We start from the raw sequence: 19,083 nt of genomic DNA on the forward strand, positions 1-19,083 counted from the left end.
CAACAAATCACTCTCTCATTGGGACCAATGTAGACATGAAGAATAAATATGTAGACTGTTAATAACATTTGTTTTATTTAGGAAGCTTTAAGAGTTTTTGCCTGAAGAATTCGGAGGTGTTACTTTTCAGCACACCCTTCTATTTTCACCTTACTCAATAACACACAAAACAAAATGTGTTACAATAGATGGATACACTGGTTGAGGAATAGACTGTGTTCTTCTTGTTAACTTCAGAGGGTAAGTACATTTAAGATACAAATGCAATGTACAGAGTAACATGAGAACCCATCATGCTGAACCCACATGTTTTAAAACATGTTGCACTATCTCTGGCAGAAAAAAAAGAGTACCATTAGGAAACAGACATATCAATAACTTGATTCCAGCCCTAAAAGGTTTAACATACCCCTTCATTCTAAGAGGAGCCTGAAAAATTTATTGGTGGCCAACTCCTTCTACTCCATTGATGAATTTTGTTGTGGAACCAACTGATGTGTGTTTTTTACTAAGAGTACCATCATCCAACTGGTAACTAGTTAAAAGTGGTGTCCCAGAGGGTTCGCTTAAGGCACTTACTGTGTTTGCAGATTATACAAACATTGCAATAAACAACATACTAAGTATAGTCTTAGGAAGGTCACGTAATGACATTGTCTCAGCCAGTTCTATGTTACTATACTTTGAAATCGCTAATGCAGTTTAGAACATTTAAGAGGTTTCCTATCAGTAAACATCTAAAATATGATGGCAGGCAATAGAATAAGTTTACAGCATTCAATTCTTCGGATAACAGCTTAATAATAGGTTCATTCAACTGGGAGGAGCATACCCCAGAACTGCTGAAGTGCCTAAAGAAGTATTTATTTCCACTTTGAATGTTGTCATATGTAGATGATATAAAAATAAAAAATCAAGCCAAGGTAAAGTTTCCTGGAGTCAAAAACAGATAATAATTATTTGTGATGTGAACTCACAAATATCCTGCAGAGGCCCTTTTAGGGAACAAGGGATACTAACTATTGCTCTCCATTATATTTATTTCTTAAAGAAATTTTTCATTAAAAATATATTTGTCCTTCAGACCAACAGCTCAGTTCATGGAATCAATACTAGAAATAAGAATAATCTTCACAAATATTTAAATTCACTTGCTTTGGCGCAGAAGGGTGTCCATTATTCAGAAACACACATTTTCAATAACTTGATTCCAGCCCTAAAAGGTTTAACATACCCCTTCATTCTAAGAGGAGCCTGAAAAATTTATTGGTGGCCAACTCCTTCTACTCCATTGATGAATTTTGTTGTGGAACCAACTGATGTGTGTTTTTTACTAAGAGTACCAAGTAATGCAAGTATTAGTACAAGCTGCCTTCTGTACAGATTCATTGCAATAATGCAATCATTGTAAATAAATGCTATAAATGATTTTTCTGTTTGATTATGCATGGCTACAATAGTCTAAGAATTATCTTATGCACCACAGTATAAGGATCTTTGGTGTGTTTTGTGACAAGTTAGTTATTACTTTTTAAATAAAAATATGTTTAAAATTTTATTTTTATTTATTCTTCCACGAGGACTATGTCACGTGGGATCTGTGTAAGGTACATCAGCATATTTGCTTTTCTTTGTAAATATTGATTGTATTATGTTACATTCATGTTTTTCAGACATGTTGTACATCCTGGAGGATCTCTTCACTGTGAATCCACTGGAATGGAAAGTGAATCAAATCTAATCTAATTTGCCATATCAGCAGGGGCCTTGATGCTATGCTGTATTCCATGAACTGTGTTTTACCTTGATACTAAGTCCACAATATATAAATGCAAAGGTGTAGCCAAATGTGCACTGATGTTCTGAGCTCATAAACAAGCTACACAAAACTCTCAGCAGTGCATCTAATGGTGTCCATCAACAACAGCACTTCATAATGGCTGAGAAATGTTATTTGAGCTGTGTACTTCACTACCATAAGTTCTAACAATGTTGTTACCTCCCACTAGTTGTTTTCAAATAATTTTATTTGCGAATTTTGAGTGAATCTTTCCGACACTTAAGTTCTTTATCTAATTTTGCAGCACTTCTGCTTCACTGTTATGTTCCACAATGCAAGTTATTATTATTATAAATATATTGTCCTGGCGTAAAAAAAGTGCAAACCAGTATTATATTGTTGCATATTTTTGTAGGTGGAAAGTTCTTCAGATAGCTGTGGATGAACGTTACAAGCTGCTCAATGATTTTGGAAAGGAAGGAGCACCACCTAATCAGGCTTTCCTGGCAGCTTCTGTGGAGGCACCGTGGGAGCGTGCGATCACTGCGAACAAAGTGCCTTATTATATAAAGTATGTTGTCTGTTGTAACCTATCCCCTACTTTCTTACCATATAGTAGCACCTTGTTGATTTAGAGATTTAATTTGTCACCTTCTTATTAGAACAGGAATTCCTCACATCAGTTGCATATGTGTTCTAGTCCAAATTCTGACCAAGCATAGGTTCCACAAGAATTACAGCTTTCTCTAAAAGCATAATGTGACTTGAGTGTATGCTGAGATATGCACAGTATGTTTTCTTATTTTTTCAGCCATCAGTTGGAGACTACTCACTGGGATCACCCCAAGATGATTGAACTCATGAATTCTCTGACAAATCTAAATGAAGTTCGATTCTCTGCATATAGAACAGCAATGAAACTCCGTACTGTTCAGAAGCGCCTCTGCTGTATGTATCAGTTTTATTTGTAGAACAAAAGTTGTTTGAAAGTGCTCAATTTATTTTGTTTCTCTGTTTATTGACATAGCATCAGTAAGTAAGTTTTTGTTACTAAATATATAATTAAAAAATTTCACTTCCTGTAATGATGTGAGCAGTATAGTTAGTCTCAAACTAATACATGAAATATGCAATTTACAATTGCAGTGGATCTCCTGAACCTGTCATCAGCACTTGATTCATTTGACTCACATGGGTTGAGGGCGCAGAATGACAAACTGATAGATGTTCCAGACATGGTTACTATCTTGACATCATTATATGACCTAATGTCAGCTGATAATCCAACACTGGTGAATGTTCCTCTTTGTATTGATCTTGCTATAAACTGGCTGTTGAATGTGTATGACAGGTTAGTATTTTGATCAAATCTGGGGATAAGGTGTGAATTTCTGTCACTGTTTTGTGATCTTAATCCATTGTATAATTGTTTCAGTCAACGTACGGGCCAAATTCGTGTGCTGTCTTTCAAGGTTGGCCTTGTCCTTCTGTGCAAAGGACACCTTGAAGAGAAGTATAGATGTAAGTATCAGATTAAATACTGGAATTACTTGGCTAAAACACCTCATCAGGTTTTATTTACACATGCAGAAGAAACAGTCTAGGATAGCCAATAATATTTCACATTTATAATTTAAGTAGATGGTGCAGTCCATATCAGGTTAATCCACAGAGGGAGACAACAAAAAATTGAGACAGTAGTGAAAAGGGTTGTTCTCTTCTAACAGATTGTCAACACCATTTAGTCTAATGATGGGTTTTCTCTGCATTTCTGCAATGTATAAAAATGAAAAATACCTGTATCAATAACTACATTGATACTGTCACATGTGATAATTTGTGTTTGGATGGAGAAAGTGAAGGACTGTCATGGGATAAAGGAAGTATCATATCCTCAACAGTCTTCAGAGCTTTAAATTCATGATAGTGGGATGTAGAAGTTGTAATGTAATACTTTTTTTGACATATGTCACATAAAACCACCAAATAGTTGTAAACAATGTGTCCACTTCCACAAAATTTCCTTGCTCCCATTTTGAAAGATCTTATGAATATATCAATTATTTAGTAACCTTTATAGTTTCTGTTTATAAAAATTGTACATTTTGAATTTGGCAGAAAATAGTTTGCAGCCATGTACAGCATTCCAGATAATGCTTCTTCATTTATAAGCATTTAATATGAGACATAAACACAATTAGTGTGTTTAACTCTTCCTGTTTTAATGATACTGTGATGTGCATTTTTTGTATGGTTATCCCATATCATGTACCAAAACACAACTAGCAGGCCTCTGAACTTACGCAACATCCTGATCACACATAACACTCCATCTCATTTTTACTGCTCATCAGAAGCCTATTTTCTCTCAGAGATAAACAACCACCAATACAGTTTGGAACATGTGGGATTTAAGTGCTGTATAAAAATAAAACTACTGTGTCACAAATAAAATTGATACTAAGTGATACATTTTAACTATTCTTTCTGATGAGATCAGAGTCAGAATTTCATTGCCTAATTACGAACGTATGAAATCATTTGATTCTGTAATACGGGAGACTGGTCAAAATTTTTAGTTACCTTATTACACTACTGCAGCTCTTGAAAAAAAATTTACCACAGATTAATATGAGATGTGAATTTTCAGAACATAATTTATTGTAAGTGTCTTACATGCTATTATAATGTTACAGTTTCATCCAAAAAGCCCCATAGGAAATAGTAGCATTTTCTGTAAGTACATTGTACAGCTTCTTTTTCAGTGTCCTGAACTCCATACAGTGGGTATGTCTTCACTTTAATTTATAATAGATTTCATGCACATCTAGGCCTGTATGTATTGTGGAGTCTCACCATATTGGCTTGACCTGTGGGATGGGGCATGAAACTTTAGTAATCTCTGGTTTAATATGAATGGTGGAAATGTTTTTCTTCAAATAATTTATGGTTAGGTTCCTAAAAACAAATTATCTCAAAAAATTACAGAGAAGCAATAATTAGTGTGTTCTGACCTCTCAATAACTGACAATGTGAGTCTGTAGGTTTTGCATACTTGATCCATTGCAGTACTTGATTCTAACTGTTTTCTTCTATAGAATTAACTTTTATTGATTCCACAACTAATTTCAGTCTTTATATCAGGCAATTTTCAAGTAGACATTATTCCGCAGAGAAGCAAAGACAATTGACATTGTTTCTCTGCAATGCAGTATCCACTTGAAAATGGTCTGATTTAAAGGCCAAAACAGTTTGTGGACTTAAATTAGGGTCTTAATAGAAACTGGAACAGCCTGTCTTTAGTTGAATGTACACTTGTGGAATCAGTAGTCACCAAAGATGGAGAAACTATTAATATTTGTGATGTATGACTTACATTTCTGAAACAAGTGATCCATATCTTAAAATAGATTCAAAATCTGAGTGATACACAGTCTTTCTCATGTACCTGTCTACATCTAAATCCATACTCTGCAAACCACTTTGAAATGCATAACAGAGTCTATGTCCCATTTTACCACTAAGTAAGGCTTTTTCCTATTCCATTAACATATAGAGCACAGGAAGAATAATTGCGTAAATGCCTCTGTGCTTGCTGAAATTAGTCTTAACATTGTCTTAGCAATCCTTACAGGGGCAATATATGGGGGGTTCTAAAATATGTCCAGACTCATCACTTAAAGTTCGTTCTTGAAATGTGCCTAGTAAGCTTTCATGGGATAGTTTGTGTCTGTCTTAAAGCATTTTCCAGGTCAGTTCTTTCAGAATCTCGATTATTGCTGTTATTAGTCATATATGTGGTATTGGTCCCACACACTTGAGCAGTATTGTAACACGGTTGCACAAATGTTTTTTAAGCAATCACCTTTGTGGATTGATTGCATTTACCTAGTATTCTACTAATGAACCCTGCAAATTATCACACCTAGGTATTGGTATACACTGACCAATTCGAACCATGACATGTTAATATTGTAGACATAGGATGCTATGTCTTTTTGATTTTGTGGAGTGGACATTTAAGACAAATTTCTAATCTCTTTGCATGACTTTGAAATCTTATCAATATCCGAATATTTGTGCAGTCTTTTTCAGACTTAAGTTACTGTTAATATTGTCTGCAAGATCATTAATGTGCAATGAACAGCAAGAGTCCAACATGCTTTCCTGGGGCACACCCAAAATTATTTCTACATCTGTTGGTGTCTCTCCATCTGAGATTCACATGATACCCCATACAATCATACTTTCAGTAATAAGTGCATGTGTGGTGCTCAGTCTATTGTTTTTGAGAACCAACAGCTCAGAATGTTGGTGATCTGATGGGGACTGGTGTTACCACTGCGGCAGGGCCATTGGCACTTTTAGGGATACTACCATCAGTCAAATTATACATACAGTAAAACCAAAAACACTCCACCGTGTGAGTATAACTTCACAACTGTTAGATCGCTGAGGTTGGTAGTACCCACTGTCCTAGAGCATATTCTAAGTGAAAAAATTATTACGTTCCTGGAGGGAAACAAGTTCCTCTCAAAGGTTTGGCACGAATGCAGAAAAGGGGGAAAAATACATCATGTGAAAAACAGCGTGCTTTATTCATATGCGACAAATTGCAAACAATAGATGCTGGTGACCATGTAGAGTCAATCTTCTAGTATTCCCAATGGCATTTGACATAGTGCCATACCGTCGGACGCCGCTGCTAACCACAATACGATCATACTGGGTATCTTTGCAGATATGTGATTGCCTAGAGGAAATTTTAAATTTGACTAATAGAACCCAGTATGCTATACTGGACGGCAAATGTTCCACAGAAACAAAAGCAACATTGGTTGTCACCCAAGTTAGTTAGTTAGTTACTTTCATGTTCCAAGGGTCATTTTCCATGATGGATTGTCATGATGTGGAACGAGTCGTTTTACATTCATATTGCAAATTAATTTGTACATATATTTGTACTCTAAACATAACCATATAGTTATTTTTTTCCTTTTTTCCCAAAATGAAAACAAGACATATAGATTGATTTAGCAGTCCCTGCCCACCGCCTTGTACACATTACAAACATAACAATTCTTCCACAGAAAAGAAGGAGTTGTCAAGGAGAAACGTCTTCAATTTATTTTCAAATTTTACCTTGCTGTCTGTTATACATTTTATATCATTGGTCAAAAATTTTTGTTGCAGCATTGTGTACCCCTTTCTGTGCTAAAGACAACCTTAATGTTGAGTAATGAATGTCATTTTTTCTTCTAGTATTGTAATTATGTACCTCATTGTTCCTTTTGAACTGTAGTGGATTACTTATAACAGACTTCATGAGGGAATAAATATACTGTGAAGCAGTAGTCAGAATGCCCAACTCCTTAAACAGATGTCTACAAGATGGTTGTGGGTGAGCACCACATATTATTCTTACAGCACATTTTTGGGCAATGAAGACGAGTCACCCCAGAACGTTATTCCATATGACATTACTGAATGAAAATAAGCAAAATATGTCAACTTACTGATTTCTCTCTCCCCAAAATTTGCTACGATTCTAAGTACAAGGCTGAACTAAGTTGTTGTAGGAGTTCCAAAATGTGTTTTTTCCAGTTTAACTCTCGTCAGTATGGACACATAAGAATTTTGAAGTTTCCACCCTATGTATTATTTCATCACCATGTGTTACACTTACCACTGGTGCAGTACACCTAGAGGTGCAGAACTGAATATGATGTGTGTTTGTGAAATTCAGGGTGAGATCATTCGCAGAAAACCAGTCAATGATACTTTTGAGAACTTTGTTCACCATTTCTTCCATTTCTGTATGTATACTGGTAGTGATTACAAGACGGGTATCATCTGCAAAAAGAAATAATTCTGCTTGTTTTACATTAGATGGTAGATCATTTACTCAAACAAGAAACAGTAGTGGACCTAAGATTGAGCCGTGGGAAACCCCATACGTGATTTCTCCCCAGTCAGAATTATGTCCCTGGATTCTGTTGGTTGGATTACTGCCAAGTACAACTTTCAGCATTCATTTGGTTAGATATGACAGACAAGGAAGTGACAAAATAAATATTTTACCAGGTAAGATCAAGAACAGTACAAGATTGTTCCCTAATGCTGTCATTCACAGGAAAGTATTGTCTTTGGATGATCATATGGACCTGTAGGAAAACGAAGTGTACACCACTCTTTAAATGTGCCAAATGCCTATGGCAAAGAGAGAGAATCCGATAGTATCTGATTACAAGATTAGTGGTACCGGTAAATGTTTAAAAGGTAATAATAACAAGCGATATGCAGTGGAATGATCACGTAAAATTACTGTCAGGAAAGGTGAATGGAAGAGAGATTTGTTGGAAAAATGGGGTGCCTCTGTAAAGGAAATGGCATATAAGACGCTGTTGCTACCAATTGTAGAACATTATGTCTATATGTCGTTATCTAATAAGTATGACAACAGACATCGAAGACAGGCTGCTAGAATCTTAACAGGTTGGAATGGCCCATACTAACGTGTAACAAGTGTTGTACTCGTGGAATTTAGATGGGAAAATCGACGATATTATTGCGAAATCTCAGGTGGGTAAATATAAACAAACTGCATTTGAATAAGACTGCTGCGATCGTTCATCTCGCGTATGGAGATAAACTTCGGTTGTGCCCATGGGCATTGTGTTGCCACCCTTTCTGTTCATCATGTATATTAATGACCTTGTAGACAGTATTAATAGTAACACCGCACGTTTTGCAGATGACGCTGTTATCTATAATAAATGCCTGAAGAAAAAAAAAAAAAAAGCTGTATGGATATTTCGTCTGAATAAAATCTCAAAGTGGTGCAGTTATTGGCAACATGCGTTAAATGTTCATGAAAGTAAAATGTTGCACTTCACAAAACAAATAAACGTAGTATCTTATGACAGTGTCACATTATCAATGAATCATGGGTGGAATCGGTCAAGTCATACAAATACCTCGGTGTAACAAGTTTTGGAGGTACGATCACATAGGCTCAATCTTAGCTAACGCTGGAGGGTAGACGTGTTCATCAATAGAATTCTGGGAAAATGCAGTCAATCTACATAGGAGATTGCGTACAAACACTCGTGCCTCGTTTGTTCGAACCATGGGAGAGCCTCATGGAGGTGCTGAAAGAACTGAACTGGCACACGCTCGAATATAGATGCAAACTATCCCGCGGATGCCTACAGTACATAGTAAGTTTCAAAAAACAACATTTAAGTGACGAATCTGGGAATACTGTTTACTACATATTGCTTCCATAGCGATCGCGATTACAACGTGACAGACGCGTTTTAGTACAGTCATCATTCTTTCGGCGCTCCATTCCCCAATACTGAACTGGATAGAGTCTTAATAAGTGGAACAATGGGAAGTACTCTCTACCATGCACTTCACACTGGTTTGTAGAGCATAATTGCAGATGTGGGGGTCATGATAATAAGAAAGATCATAGCAAGTACAAAGGCATATGGATAGCCATTTTTTCCCTCGCTCGATATGCGAATGGTACAGGTCCGAAAATCAATAATATTCTCTGCAGTACAGTGAATAGTGGTTTACTGACTACATACATATACTTCTTCCCCATGGTAATTCAGTGCAGTTTGTCAGTTATCATGGTATACTGTCGGTGGAAACGTTTCATTAAAAAGAAGCAGTGTGCGATTTGCAGGGGGGGATGGGAGGGATTTCCCCCCCCCCCCCCCTCTGTATCAGACCCAGTGTGCTATTTGCAGGGGGGAGGGGGGGATTTCCCCCCCTCTGCATCAGACCATCCCCTCCTCTGGTTTTAGTTTATGCATCCCAACCTGGGATGTTTATTTCCCAAGCACTGGAGTAAAACTTTACATATAATTTAAATTTGTGGAGCCGAACACTGAAAGTTTTTAATAAGTCTTAGTATTAATATTATTAATATGTTTCAGTTTTCTATCATCAGAATAAGTACAACTTTTCACAAATGTGCCTCTACTTTTTGAATTCCCCCTCGTATATCTGTACCTGTATGTAGATGATTTTGTAAATAAGCTTTACCTGTAATGTACTTTTAAAGATATAACAAGGGATGGCTTTTCTGATAGTGCATACGCGTCAATAGTGATTTTCGGCATTAACATTTATTTATAAATAGCTGTTTAACCATGCGTAACGCCACGGTCCAAGCTAGTAACATATATAATTCTACTGACCCCCTAAGACATCCCCTCCACTGGTAAAAGCACAAATCGCACCCTGAAAAGAAGCAAAATATTTTCTAGAAATTTACTAAAACTTTCTCACTATGAAACCGTCTACTGTATTGACGAGCTGATTCCACTCAACTAACGACCTAAATAAGCACGTTTTCTTTAATGAAGTGCCTTCTTTTGCAGATGTTTATGGTGTTGGATTCGTTTATATTCCTCTTCACTGCAGCAACAGATAGAGTTTCTACTCAAGTGGATGAACACTCTATAGTTTTTTGTTTTTTTTATCTTTGTCTGCAGAAACTGTCAAACGTAACATGTTGAAGAGTTTAACAGGCATGACTTGGTTCCTGGAAGAGTCAACTTTCCAATGAGACACTACAACGTTGCCCCTTTATCTTTATCGCCCTCGAATCTTGTTGCTTTAATTATTTCACTTTTGCATTTGTATTTATTTACAGGTTTTCGAACTGTGATTTGCCTCAGATGATGTGTCAGGGCATAATTGTATCCTTAACATTTCGCACAGCTCGGCCCAAGACAAGAACAACCAATAGCATTTCACGGTATTCGGGTGGGGTCACGTGACGTCTCTCGCTTGCTACTTCGGAAACTTCCTATTCGATTTCGTCGTTTTCAGTTGTTACTGTATTATGACTTCTTTGTTTCGATCGCATGCTTTTTCTTAATTGCGTGTAAGACGTTTCATTTTAATCGCTTTAATAGCCGGAAAGAAAATGTATAGATATTCAAAAATTTACAGTTTCTGGAAAGTACAAAAGAATATAAATTTAAAGGCACGCCGTGTGCATCTCATTAGAGATATGATTTCTGGATGCACTTGTAGTTTGACTGCAGATTAACAATTTCAGATTTTATTCTACGATATTCATGTAAAATATCAGTTCATTTTTAAAATTTTGATGCTAAAATGTATTCAGATATACATCTTCGTGTAAGTTTGTTTCATGTAACTTTCTTTTTCTTACAATAAAAATATAAATAATGCTTCGTATAGGTACTTACAGTACAAACTTCCAAGTATTAGCACCATAACTTTACATTATTTCTTATGCTTAGCAAACTACTGCAGTGAACAGAAGTTCGATGTTCCTCTCCTCAGTTCAGTCGCTGGCACATTGCATATTGTGTCTGTGAATTTCCAGTAAGGGACTGGACATTTTATATTTTGTTGTTATGTTTCGTATCAAGTAATAAAATATTCCGGGCTATTATGCCGCGATCTAAGAGATTTCACTTCAAAACCCGGAATATTTTATTAATTGTGACATTTTATGTTTTGTAGTGGTGTGTGTTTATACTGAGATGCCTGGAACGCAGTCCCACACGGTTTTAAGGTATATCCACCCGACGCCTCATTCGTCGTGCTCAATCGCAGACGCACGGGAATAAAAGGGCATGCACAAGAATTTGTGGAAAGAACATATTTACGCATGGGTGTTCTCATGTCCACACGTTGCCTTATTGCGCAAGCAGCCTGCTAGGAATCCCTTCCTTTGCTTGGGAGCTTGTGTTGCGTTTATTGCAACGAAAAGACAATACAAAAAGAAAACGCAAAAGCGAATGTAGGTGAAGAAGTATATAAACAATAGAGCTACAAGAAATAAGAAGTGATGACAACGTTTTGTCTGCAAATTTCAGAAGGAGGTCACAACGAGATTTTAGATTTTCTGCTTGGGAAACTGCCGACAGTAACATTTTGTTAGCTACTAACTGGCAATTTATATACTAGTTTGAATTATTAATGCCTTATTTCATGATGGAGCATTTCAATTCTATCAAATTTGTAGCTTGTAGTACGGAATAATTGTATTCTATTATTTGATTGTTTTATACCTCTCTTCACTGTAGGAAAAGCACAAGCTTGTAATTATTGGCATATTTTGTTCCTATACACATACTGAAATTTGTATCTTCTAGCGTCCGTAAGTACTGTGCTCATGTATCACTGTGACTCGTTCAATATCCATGCAATTGTCTTCTACACTGGAGCAACTGGACACGAATAAATACATAAATAAATTAAAATGATTATTGCTGAAACTGAGAAATACTTAAGGGCGGTTATTAATCGCTAGGTGAAACTTAATTAACTTTCAGTGTGTTGTTTGCATTTAATAATGAAATATGATATGTAAATTAACATCCTCGAACTCAACGAACTTGGAAATTTCATATGTCAGGCTCCTCAGCCGTTGTGATTTTAAGTTTCCATAGCATGAATGTTCATCCACAGTTTTTGTATATTCTTCCCATAAATTTTTGGTTTATGATTTATGCTCGTAGACATTTTATCTAATAGGTGGCGCTCAGCGTAACGCATCTCGAATTTTTATTCAAATAAAAATTGTAATCAACAGACATTATTGCAACAAAATCCCTTGACAGCATAATCTCAACACACTACACAATGAACATATAAGGGCCCCAATTGCCTGTCGTCTGCTAAATAACGCCTAGTATTGCGTATTGGCGCTGTTGGCAATTTATGCGCAAGCGCGAAGTTGAACACACAAAAGGTATCCTCTGGACGCACTTTTAGTTTTGTTGTGCTTTTTAATTCGATCTAATAATACATTTTCATAGTATATTAAAGCGTATTTTGAAATCTTAGTTCAATGCAAATAATTTTCCTTTGATTAACATGGATTGTAATTCTTTCATATTGTCCAGAAAAAAACTAGAAAAGAAGCAAAATGACTGTGAAAAAAGCCCACCCAAAACACTCGTTTGCCAGCTCTAGAAAGCTAATTTGGCAATGCTGGACTGCGCACTGGCTCATCCGAAACAAACCAATCCTATTGGCTCTCGCTACCCTCAATTGCTGTTGGTTATTCACGTTTCTGGCCGAGCTGTCCCTAACGATAAGGAATTTTGTTCGTATGTAGCAGTGTCACCCGGATTACATTAATGGCTATGACTTTCTTGGAAGCATAACTTTTTTAGTGTTCAGATAGGTATACGTTTCCTTGTTTCAGTTATAAAATTCGCTTTTTTAGAGTGTCAGTGGTACTTCGTGGCATTTTGATATTTGCTGCTTTTAAATTCACGACGGAAGTCAATGTCGCGTTTTCGTCATGTAAGCAGTCAGCTGAGACAAGTCCAGCTGAGACTTGTCTCAGACAAGTCCACTGAGAATGGTCACTGATTTCCGGCATGGTTTTAGCGCACTCTTCACGCAACCAATATAATCTCCCTCACCACTAATTGTAGGAACTTTTTACATAATGCACTTCAACTTACATCTTTCCGGGAACGTTGTCATGACACTCTTCTGCAGGCGCCATCTTGTCATGTTATTTTTAAGTTACATGGTACTGTGAATAATCTTTATTTACAATGAATAATAGTTGTAATATTTCACATTTTTATTTCAGATTTGTTCAGGCTTATTGCTGATCCTAATCGGCAAGTAGACCAACGGAAACTGGGACTGTTACTGCACGATTGTATCCAGGTACCTCGACAGCTGGGAGAAGTTGCTGCCTTTGGTGGATCCAACATTGAACCATCTGTGAGAAGTTGTTTTGAGAAAGCAGGAAAGGAGAGAACAACTATAGAGGTTGATTGATTATGTATATTATTGATTACAATTAGTATGTTTATAAGGAAAATTGTTAAAAAATTAAATTACTACTTACCCAAAGGTACTGTGGATGTTGACAGGAACACAACTGCAGTAATGGGGTCTCTCAGATGGCCTTTTTGTTTATAAAACCTTTGTTTTGTATAATATATATGTTCATGATTTCCTGCTTTTCATTTCAGTTCTTGGAAGCAGACTTAATGGAAACTTAATTTTTTTGAAACAGTGCAGTATTTAAAACACTTGGTCAACTAAAACACAGCAAAATTTGCAGTACCGTATATTTTTGTTTTATGTATTAGGCTACTAAAATAACAGGAGGTAATTCTCTGGTTAGTCACAAATTATCACCAGTGAGGTAATATCACAGATTCGCAACATAACTGTATGGAGAAACACGTTTCAGTTATGATAAATTGTATGTGAAATCAACTTCGAGTTTACTACTCATCGTTTCAATGTAGACTGACTATTGCACTCCATAATTATATGAAGGCACATTGTGCCAAATGAGCCCACTTGCTAGTATAACACTGCACCCTCTTTGGCCTCAGTACATTCAGTTGGAAAGTGTGACATGAAGCTCTTGTATCCTCTCCGTGGGCAAATTGACCCAGAACTATTTCAAATGGTCCTCGATGTTCCTTATACTGATACTGGGCCATAGTTGACATTCAAACTGCTCCCATGTACATTCTATTGGGAACTGATCTGTGGTCTTGCTGGCCATGGGAATACCTCATAATCGTGCATGTAGTTCATAGACATGCATGCCATTTGTGGACAAGCATTTCCTGTTGAACAATGTTACTGTGATACAGTTATGTGAGAGGACACGTTTCGATCAGACTGTTTTTGATGTACTGTTGTGGTGTTAGAGTTCACTCAGTGGCTACCAGCTGTGACCTAAGTCATATTTGATGTCTCCCCACACTGTGACACTAGGAGTAATGCTGTTGTGCCTCTCTGAAACGTTGAATATATGGGACCTCCTCCTACGTCACCACAATGGTCATCCGGGGCAGTGTAGAATTGCGATTCATTGTTAAAACATTGGGATGCCATTTGTCGGCATCTGTGCTTCCTGGTCACGGTATCTCTCCATGTGGCAGTTCGTGCACGGGATGGTAATTCCCTAGTCCACCTACCGGTAGTTGCCAACTGATAGGATGACACAGACTGTCACACAGAGTCCAGTACTTGTTCCCAGATGACAGGGAAAACGTTATAATGTGCTCGGTGCACAGTACAGCAGTCCTCCCTTGGGGTTGCCGACATGATCGGGCGGAGTCCTGACGACAAGTGTGCTTGCTTGCTCTTGCATTCCCAGGCTTTCCGTCATGAAGCCACTGTCACATACGAATGCTCTCCCAGTATTGATATTGTGCAATTTAACTACTTGGCCAAATTGAGACCCACGATGAAGTCCCTTTCGAACTCTGTCAGTCGACGATGCTGTATATTCGTGTGAGACAGCATTATCAATGCATCCTTCACACTGATCACTCGACATCTGACACTCTCGATATCCCTTACATGAAATCTGGCAAAGAAATAACTGAACTGACAGACAAATAATGCAGGCTTTAAGGTCAGCAACTACTCTGTTGAGTCATGGGACATCTCTTGTGTCGATTCCCTTTGCCCATTCACCTGGCGACCCCTCTGTTGGGCTGTGGTGTTCGTTTGTATTATAGGACTGTATCTGCTGCGTGTCAATAAACTATTGAAAGAGCAATAAATGTGAAAATTTGATTTAAACTTGGAAAAACCACTACAGAAGCCCATTCCTTACTGAAAAAAGGGTACAGTGATGAATGTGTGTCACACATTCAAGTTTTTGAGTGGTTTAAGCTGTTAAAAGAGGGTCGAGAAGAGACTGAAGACGAGTCGTGTTTAGGGCAACCCTCACTGTCAAAAGACGATGAAATCATAGAAAATCTTTGAGGTTTAATCTGAAAACACTGCCGGTTGACTATTTGTACAGTTGTTGATATTGGAAGAATCAAAAAAGAAACAGTTTAGCAGATTTTACATGAATATTTTCACGCGAGGAACGTTTATTCAAAAATGGAGACCAAGACCCTGATACGTGTCAAGACGTTTTTGACTGAGCACAGGATCTCCTATGTTGAAACACTGCTTGCCAGATCTAGCTCTGTGAGACTTTTATCTGTTCCCAAAAGTGATATATGCACTGAAAGGAACAAAATTTTAGACACATGAACATGCTTGTAGAATGTAATTTCAGACACTGTTTTGAACAGTGGAAAATTTGCATGGACACTGTAAGGATTGTAAGAGGAACATTTTCAAGGGGACAATGTAAAAGTTGTGAGGAAGTATAAATAATGAATATTGTATTCCTAATCTGGTTATTAGTTAGTCATACCTTGTATATCCTACCAAGCTTGGTAACAACACTAAACACAAACAACACTAATGCACTATGGTGGCTATTCTACCTGGAACAGAGAATCGCAACTCAAATTATTTAAGCCAGGATTACACTATCATATTTCTCTCTCAAAGTTGATATATCAAATATTTATGTCACAGAAACTTGATGGTGTAATAGGGAACGTTGTCAAATCTTACCTGTCATCAAATAAATATGATCAAATCTCAGGCCTCGCCGTAGATTTGATCATAAAAGTCGTTCGCCTTCTGTTCACCGCAGTGTAAAATGTAACTGCTTGGAACGCTGGTGTTGCTACAGCTATTTGATGTCTCTCTAATGTGTGAGCAAGGGGCACAGTGCATGCTATTAATTGGGTGTTGATTGGAAAGTGGAATATGCTGCAGGTGACATCATGTCCAACAATCACAGCTACAGCCATCCACCTCTGCATCTGGAAACATCCAGGCAGCTTTTCAGCGAGCCGGAATAGAGGATGTGGTCACACTCTAAAATAAAAAATTCTTTCTTAGCTTTCCATTCTACTTTGTTTATTTTTGAACTCTAAAGCGCCTCATCTGTTTTGTACTTTCTATCACTTTTTTAGTTGTTGGAACACTAATTCCATTAACTAAATTATTCAAAAATAAAAATGGTTCTTATTGCACATATAGTGTGCCAAATATTTATTTACCTTCAAATATTCCCCCTTTAGTGCTTTCTAAATCACTTCACACATTTCTGGAATTATTTTGGTTAATGTGCAATGTGATATTCCAGTGCTGTGTTGTAAACTAGTGTAGCTCTCTCCTGTATCAAGAAATACCAGTGTCACAGTTTGCCTGTCTTCTGCACACAGAGCATTTCTCAAGAGAGTATTCTGTTCTGTAATATGAGAAGCCACTTTATTGAGCAAATACTGAAATACACTCTCATCCATTTGTAAGTAATTTATACGTTAAGACTTATTGTTCTCCACTTGCAGCTCTCGTAACAAATTTTGCGGAATGCTTTTACAGTCTCGACATACTACCAATGGCTTCATCCAAGTATGTTTCCTTTTTTCCTTCTGCTTTTCTTCCAAATACACACACAGTCCAATTGTGATACTAGCAACTGCAGCACATAATAACAAGTTGTTGTCTGCCATCTTGAAATTTGATGAAAAATGTGATGACAATGTGATGCTCTTGTTGTTGTTGTTTTTGGTGTTGCTGCTGCTGCTGTTCCATTAAAATATATAATTTGTTTACATCACTGCTCACTGAATTGCTTCAGAATAACTTCAAAGAAATTGTAACGCAGGTAAATGAATGATTTGGAAAACGAAACTTCCTGGCAGATTAAAACTGTGTGCCCGACCGAGACTCGAACTCGGGACCTTTGCCTTTCGCGGGCAAGTGCTCTACCAACTGAGCTACCGAAGCACGACTCACGGCCGGTACTCACAGCTTTACTTCTGCCAGTACCTCGTCTCCTAAAGCTGTGAGTACCGGCCGTGAGTCGTGCTTCGGTAGCTCAGTTGGTAGAGCACTTGCCCGCGAAAGGCAAAGGTCCCGAGTTCGAGTCTCGGTCGGGCACACAGTTTTAATCTGCCAGGAAGTTTCATATCAGCGCACACTCCACTGCAGAGTGAAAATATCATTCTGGATTTGGAAAACATTTGTCCAACCTTTCACAACTATGAGAAATTCATAATTTCTGTGGTATTTCACAACTTTGCCAAATACATTATTTATGTGGTATACAAGGTGTCCCAGAGGGAATGGTCACTATTGAGGGATGTGTCAGGAACCATCATTTGAAGCAAAAAAGGCTAGTAAACACAGGCTTTAAAATGCATACATTGAGAGCTCTGAGCACATTCTCAGTAGAAGAGGTGTGTTCCACAGTAGCGAAGATGAACAAGTGCCTATACCTGTTGAGGTATGCACTTTAGAGCCCATGTTTACTACACTTTTTTTGCTTTGAATGATTGTTCCTGTCATATTGCTGAATGTTGACCATTCATGGGACACTATATTATCGAAGTGTGCACTTGCCGTTACCAGAATTGCATTTATCTGTAAGCCTGAGAACACAGGTCTGCAGAATAACGCTATAAGATTATAAACAGGGGCAATGGTGCATCTTTCTGTATTTTCCAGTTACTGTCACAGAATTAAGGCTGTTATTTTTCTTTACTGGAGAATGTTTCACTTTCTATCTTGCTTCCCCTCAATTTTCTGTGGTTTACAAACTTCCTGTTGGCTTCTGTCTCGGGTTCTTTGGCTGACGTTCATGTAATGATTTTACTGATGTTTCACCAGCACGAGTGGCTGGCATTGTCAAAGCGTCACACTCCATTGCCGGAGCCGAGCTCGCGGCTGCAGACTATATGTACCTGCGGATTCGAAGCTTCAAAGCTTCACCCTCCATTGACGGTGGTTAACTGCGGCCGCAAGCTCGGCTCCAGTTCACCACCGGCAATGGAGGGTGAAGCTTTGACAATGCCAACCACTCGTGCTGGCGAAACGTCAGTAAAATCATTACATGAACGTCGGCCGAAGAACCCGAGACAGAAGCCAACAGGCAGTTTGTCAACAAGTGGCCACAAAAGTCTTAACAATTCCTGTGGTTAGCCTGTTTCACATGTGGACTCGTGAACTGTGACAGATTTGTTGTTAGCAGCAAGTATGGTCAGCCTGTGAGTGGGTGCCTTTTCCTGGTTGGAATGTTTGCTGCAGCCTGTCAGGCCATGTACCAATCCAAATTACTGACCCTGAGGAATGCATCTGAAAAGTATTCTGCATTAAACAAAACTTTTAACATTTTAGAATTTCTTGTTATTTTCAAGACTGTTTTCATGCTACTGTATTCTCTGAAAGCTGCAAAATTGGGAAATTAATGTATGTACAAATATTAATGATTTTTATAAAATGCTGTTTGAGGGGTTCTTCAGTAGACATACCTTCTGCTTTGCGTAAATATGATTGTAGTTCTTGCTTGATTAGTTGTCTGTGCTACAGTAATTTTACCTTTTTCACCATGAAATATTTACATTTGATGTAAAGTATATATATACAGTAGTCTCATATATTAAATT

At 37.6% G+C, this 19,083-nt stretch overlaps 1 protein-coding gene across 1 annotated transcript in view; it reads left to right on the forward strand.

Annotated features, from left to right (window-relative positions):
* Positions 1 to 19,083, forward strand: part of LOC126248111 (dystrophin-like) — a gene marked incomplete at its 5' end in the record, with an annotated part of 304,077 nt that overhangs the window by 233,811 nt on the left and 51,183 nt on the right. The window contains 5 exons of the mRNA XM_049948789.1: positions 2,196 to 2,351; positions 2,592 to 2,728; positions 2,927 to 3,131; positions 3,216 to 3,301; positions 13,392 to 13,576. Coding sequence (XP_049804746.1) covers positions 2,196 to 2,351; positions 2,592 to 2,728; positions 2,927 to 3,131; positions 3,216 to 3,301; positions 13,392 to 13,576 — 769 coding nt within the window. The remainder of the gene's footprint in view (positions 1 to 2,195; positions 2,352 to 2,591; positions 2,729 to 2,926; positions 3,132 to 3,215; positions 3,302 to 13,391; positions 13,577 to 19,083) is intronic.

Source organism: Schistocerca nitens, chromosome 3 (genome assembly GCF_023898315.1).
Source record: "Schistocerca nitens isolate TAMUIC-IGC-003100 chromosome 3, iqSchNite1.1, whole genome shotgun sequence".
In the NCBI taxonomy this organism is placed as follows: domain Eukaryota; kingdom Metazoa; phylum Arthropoda; class Insecta; order Orthoptera; family Acrididae; genus Schistocerca; species Schistocerca nitens.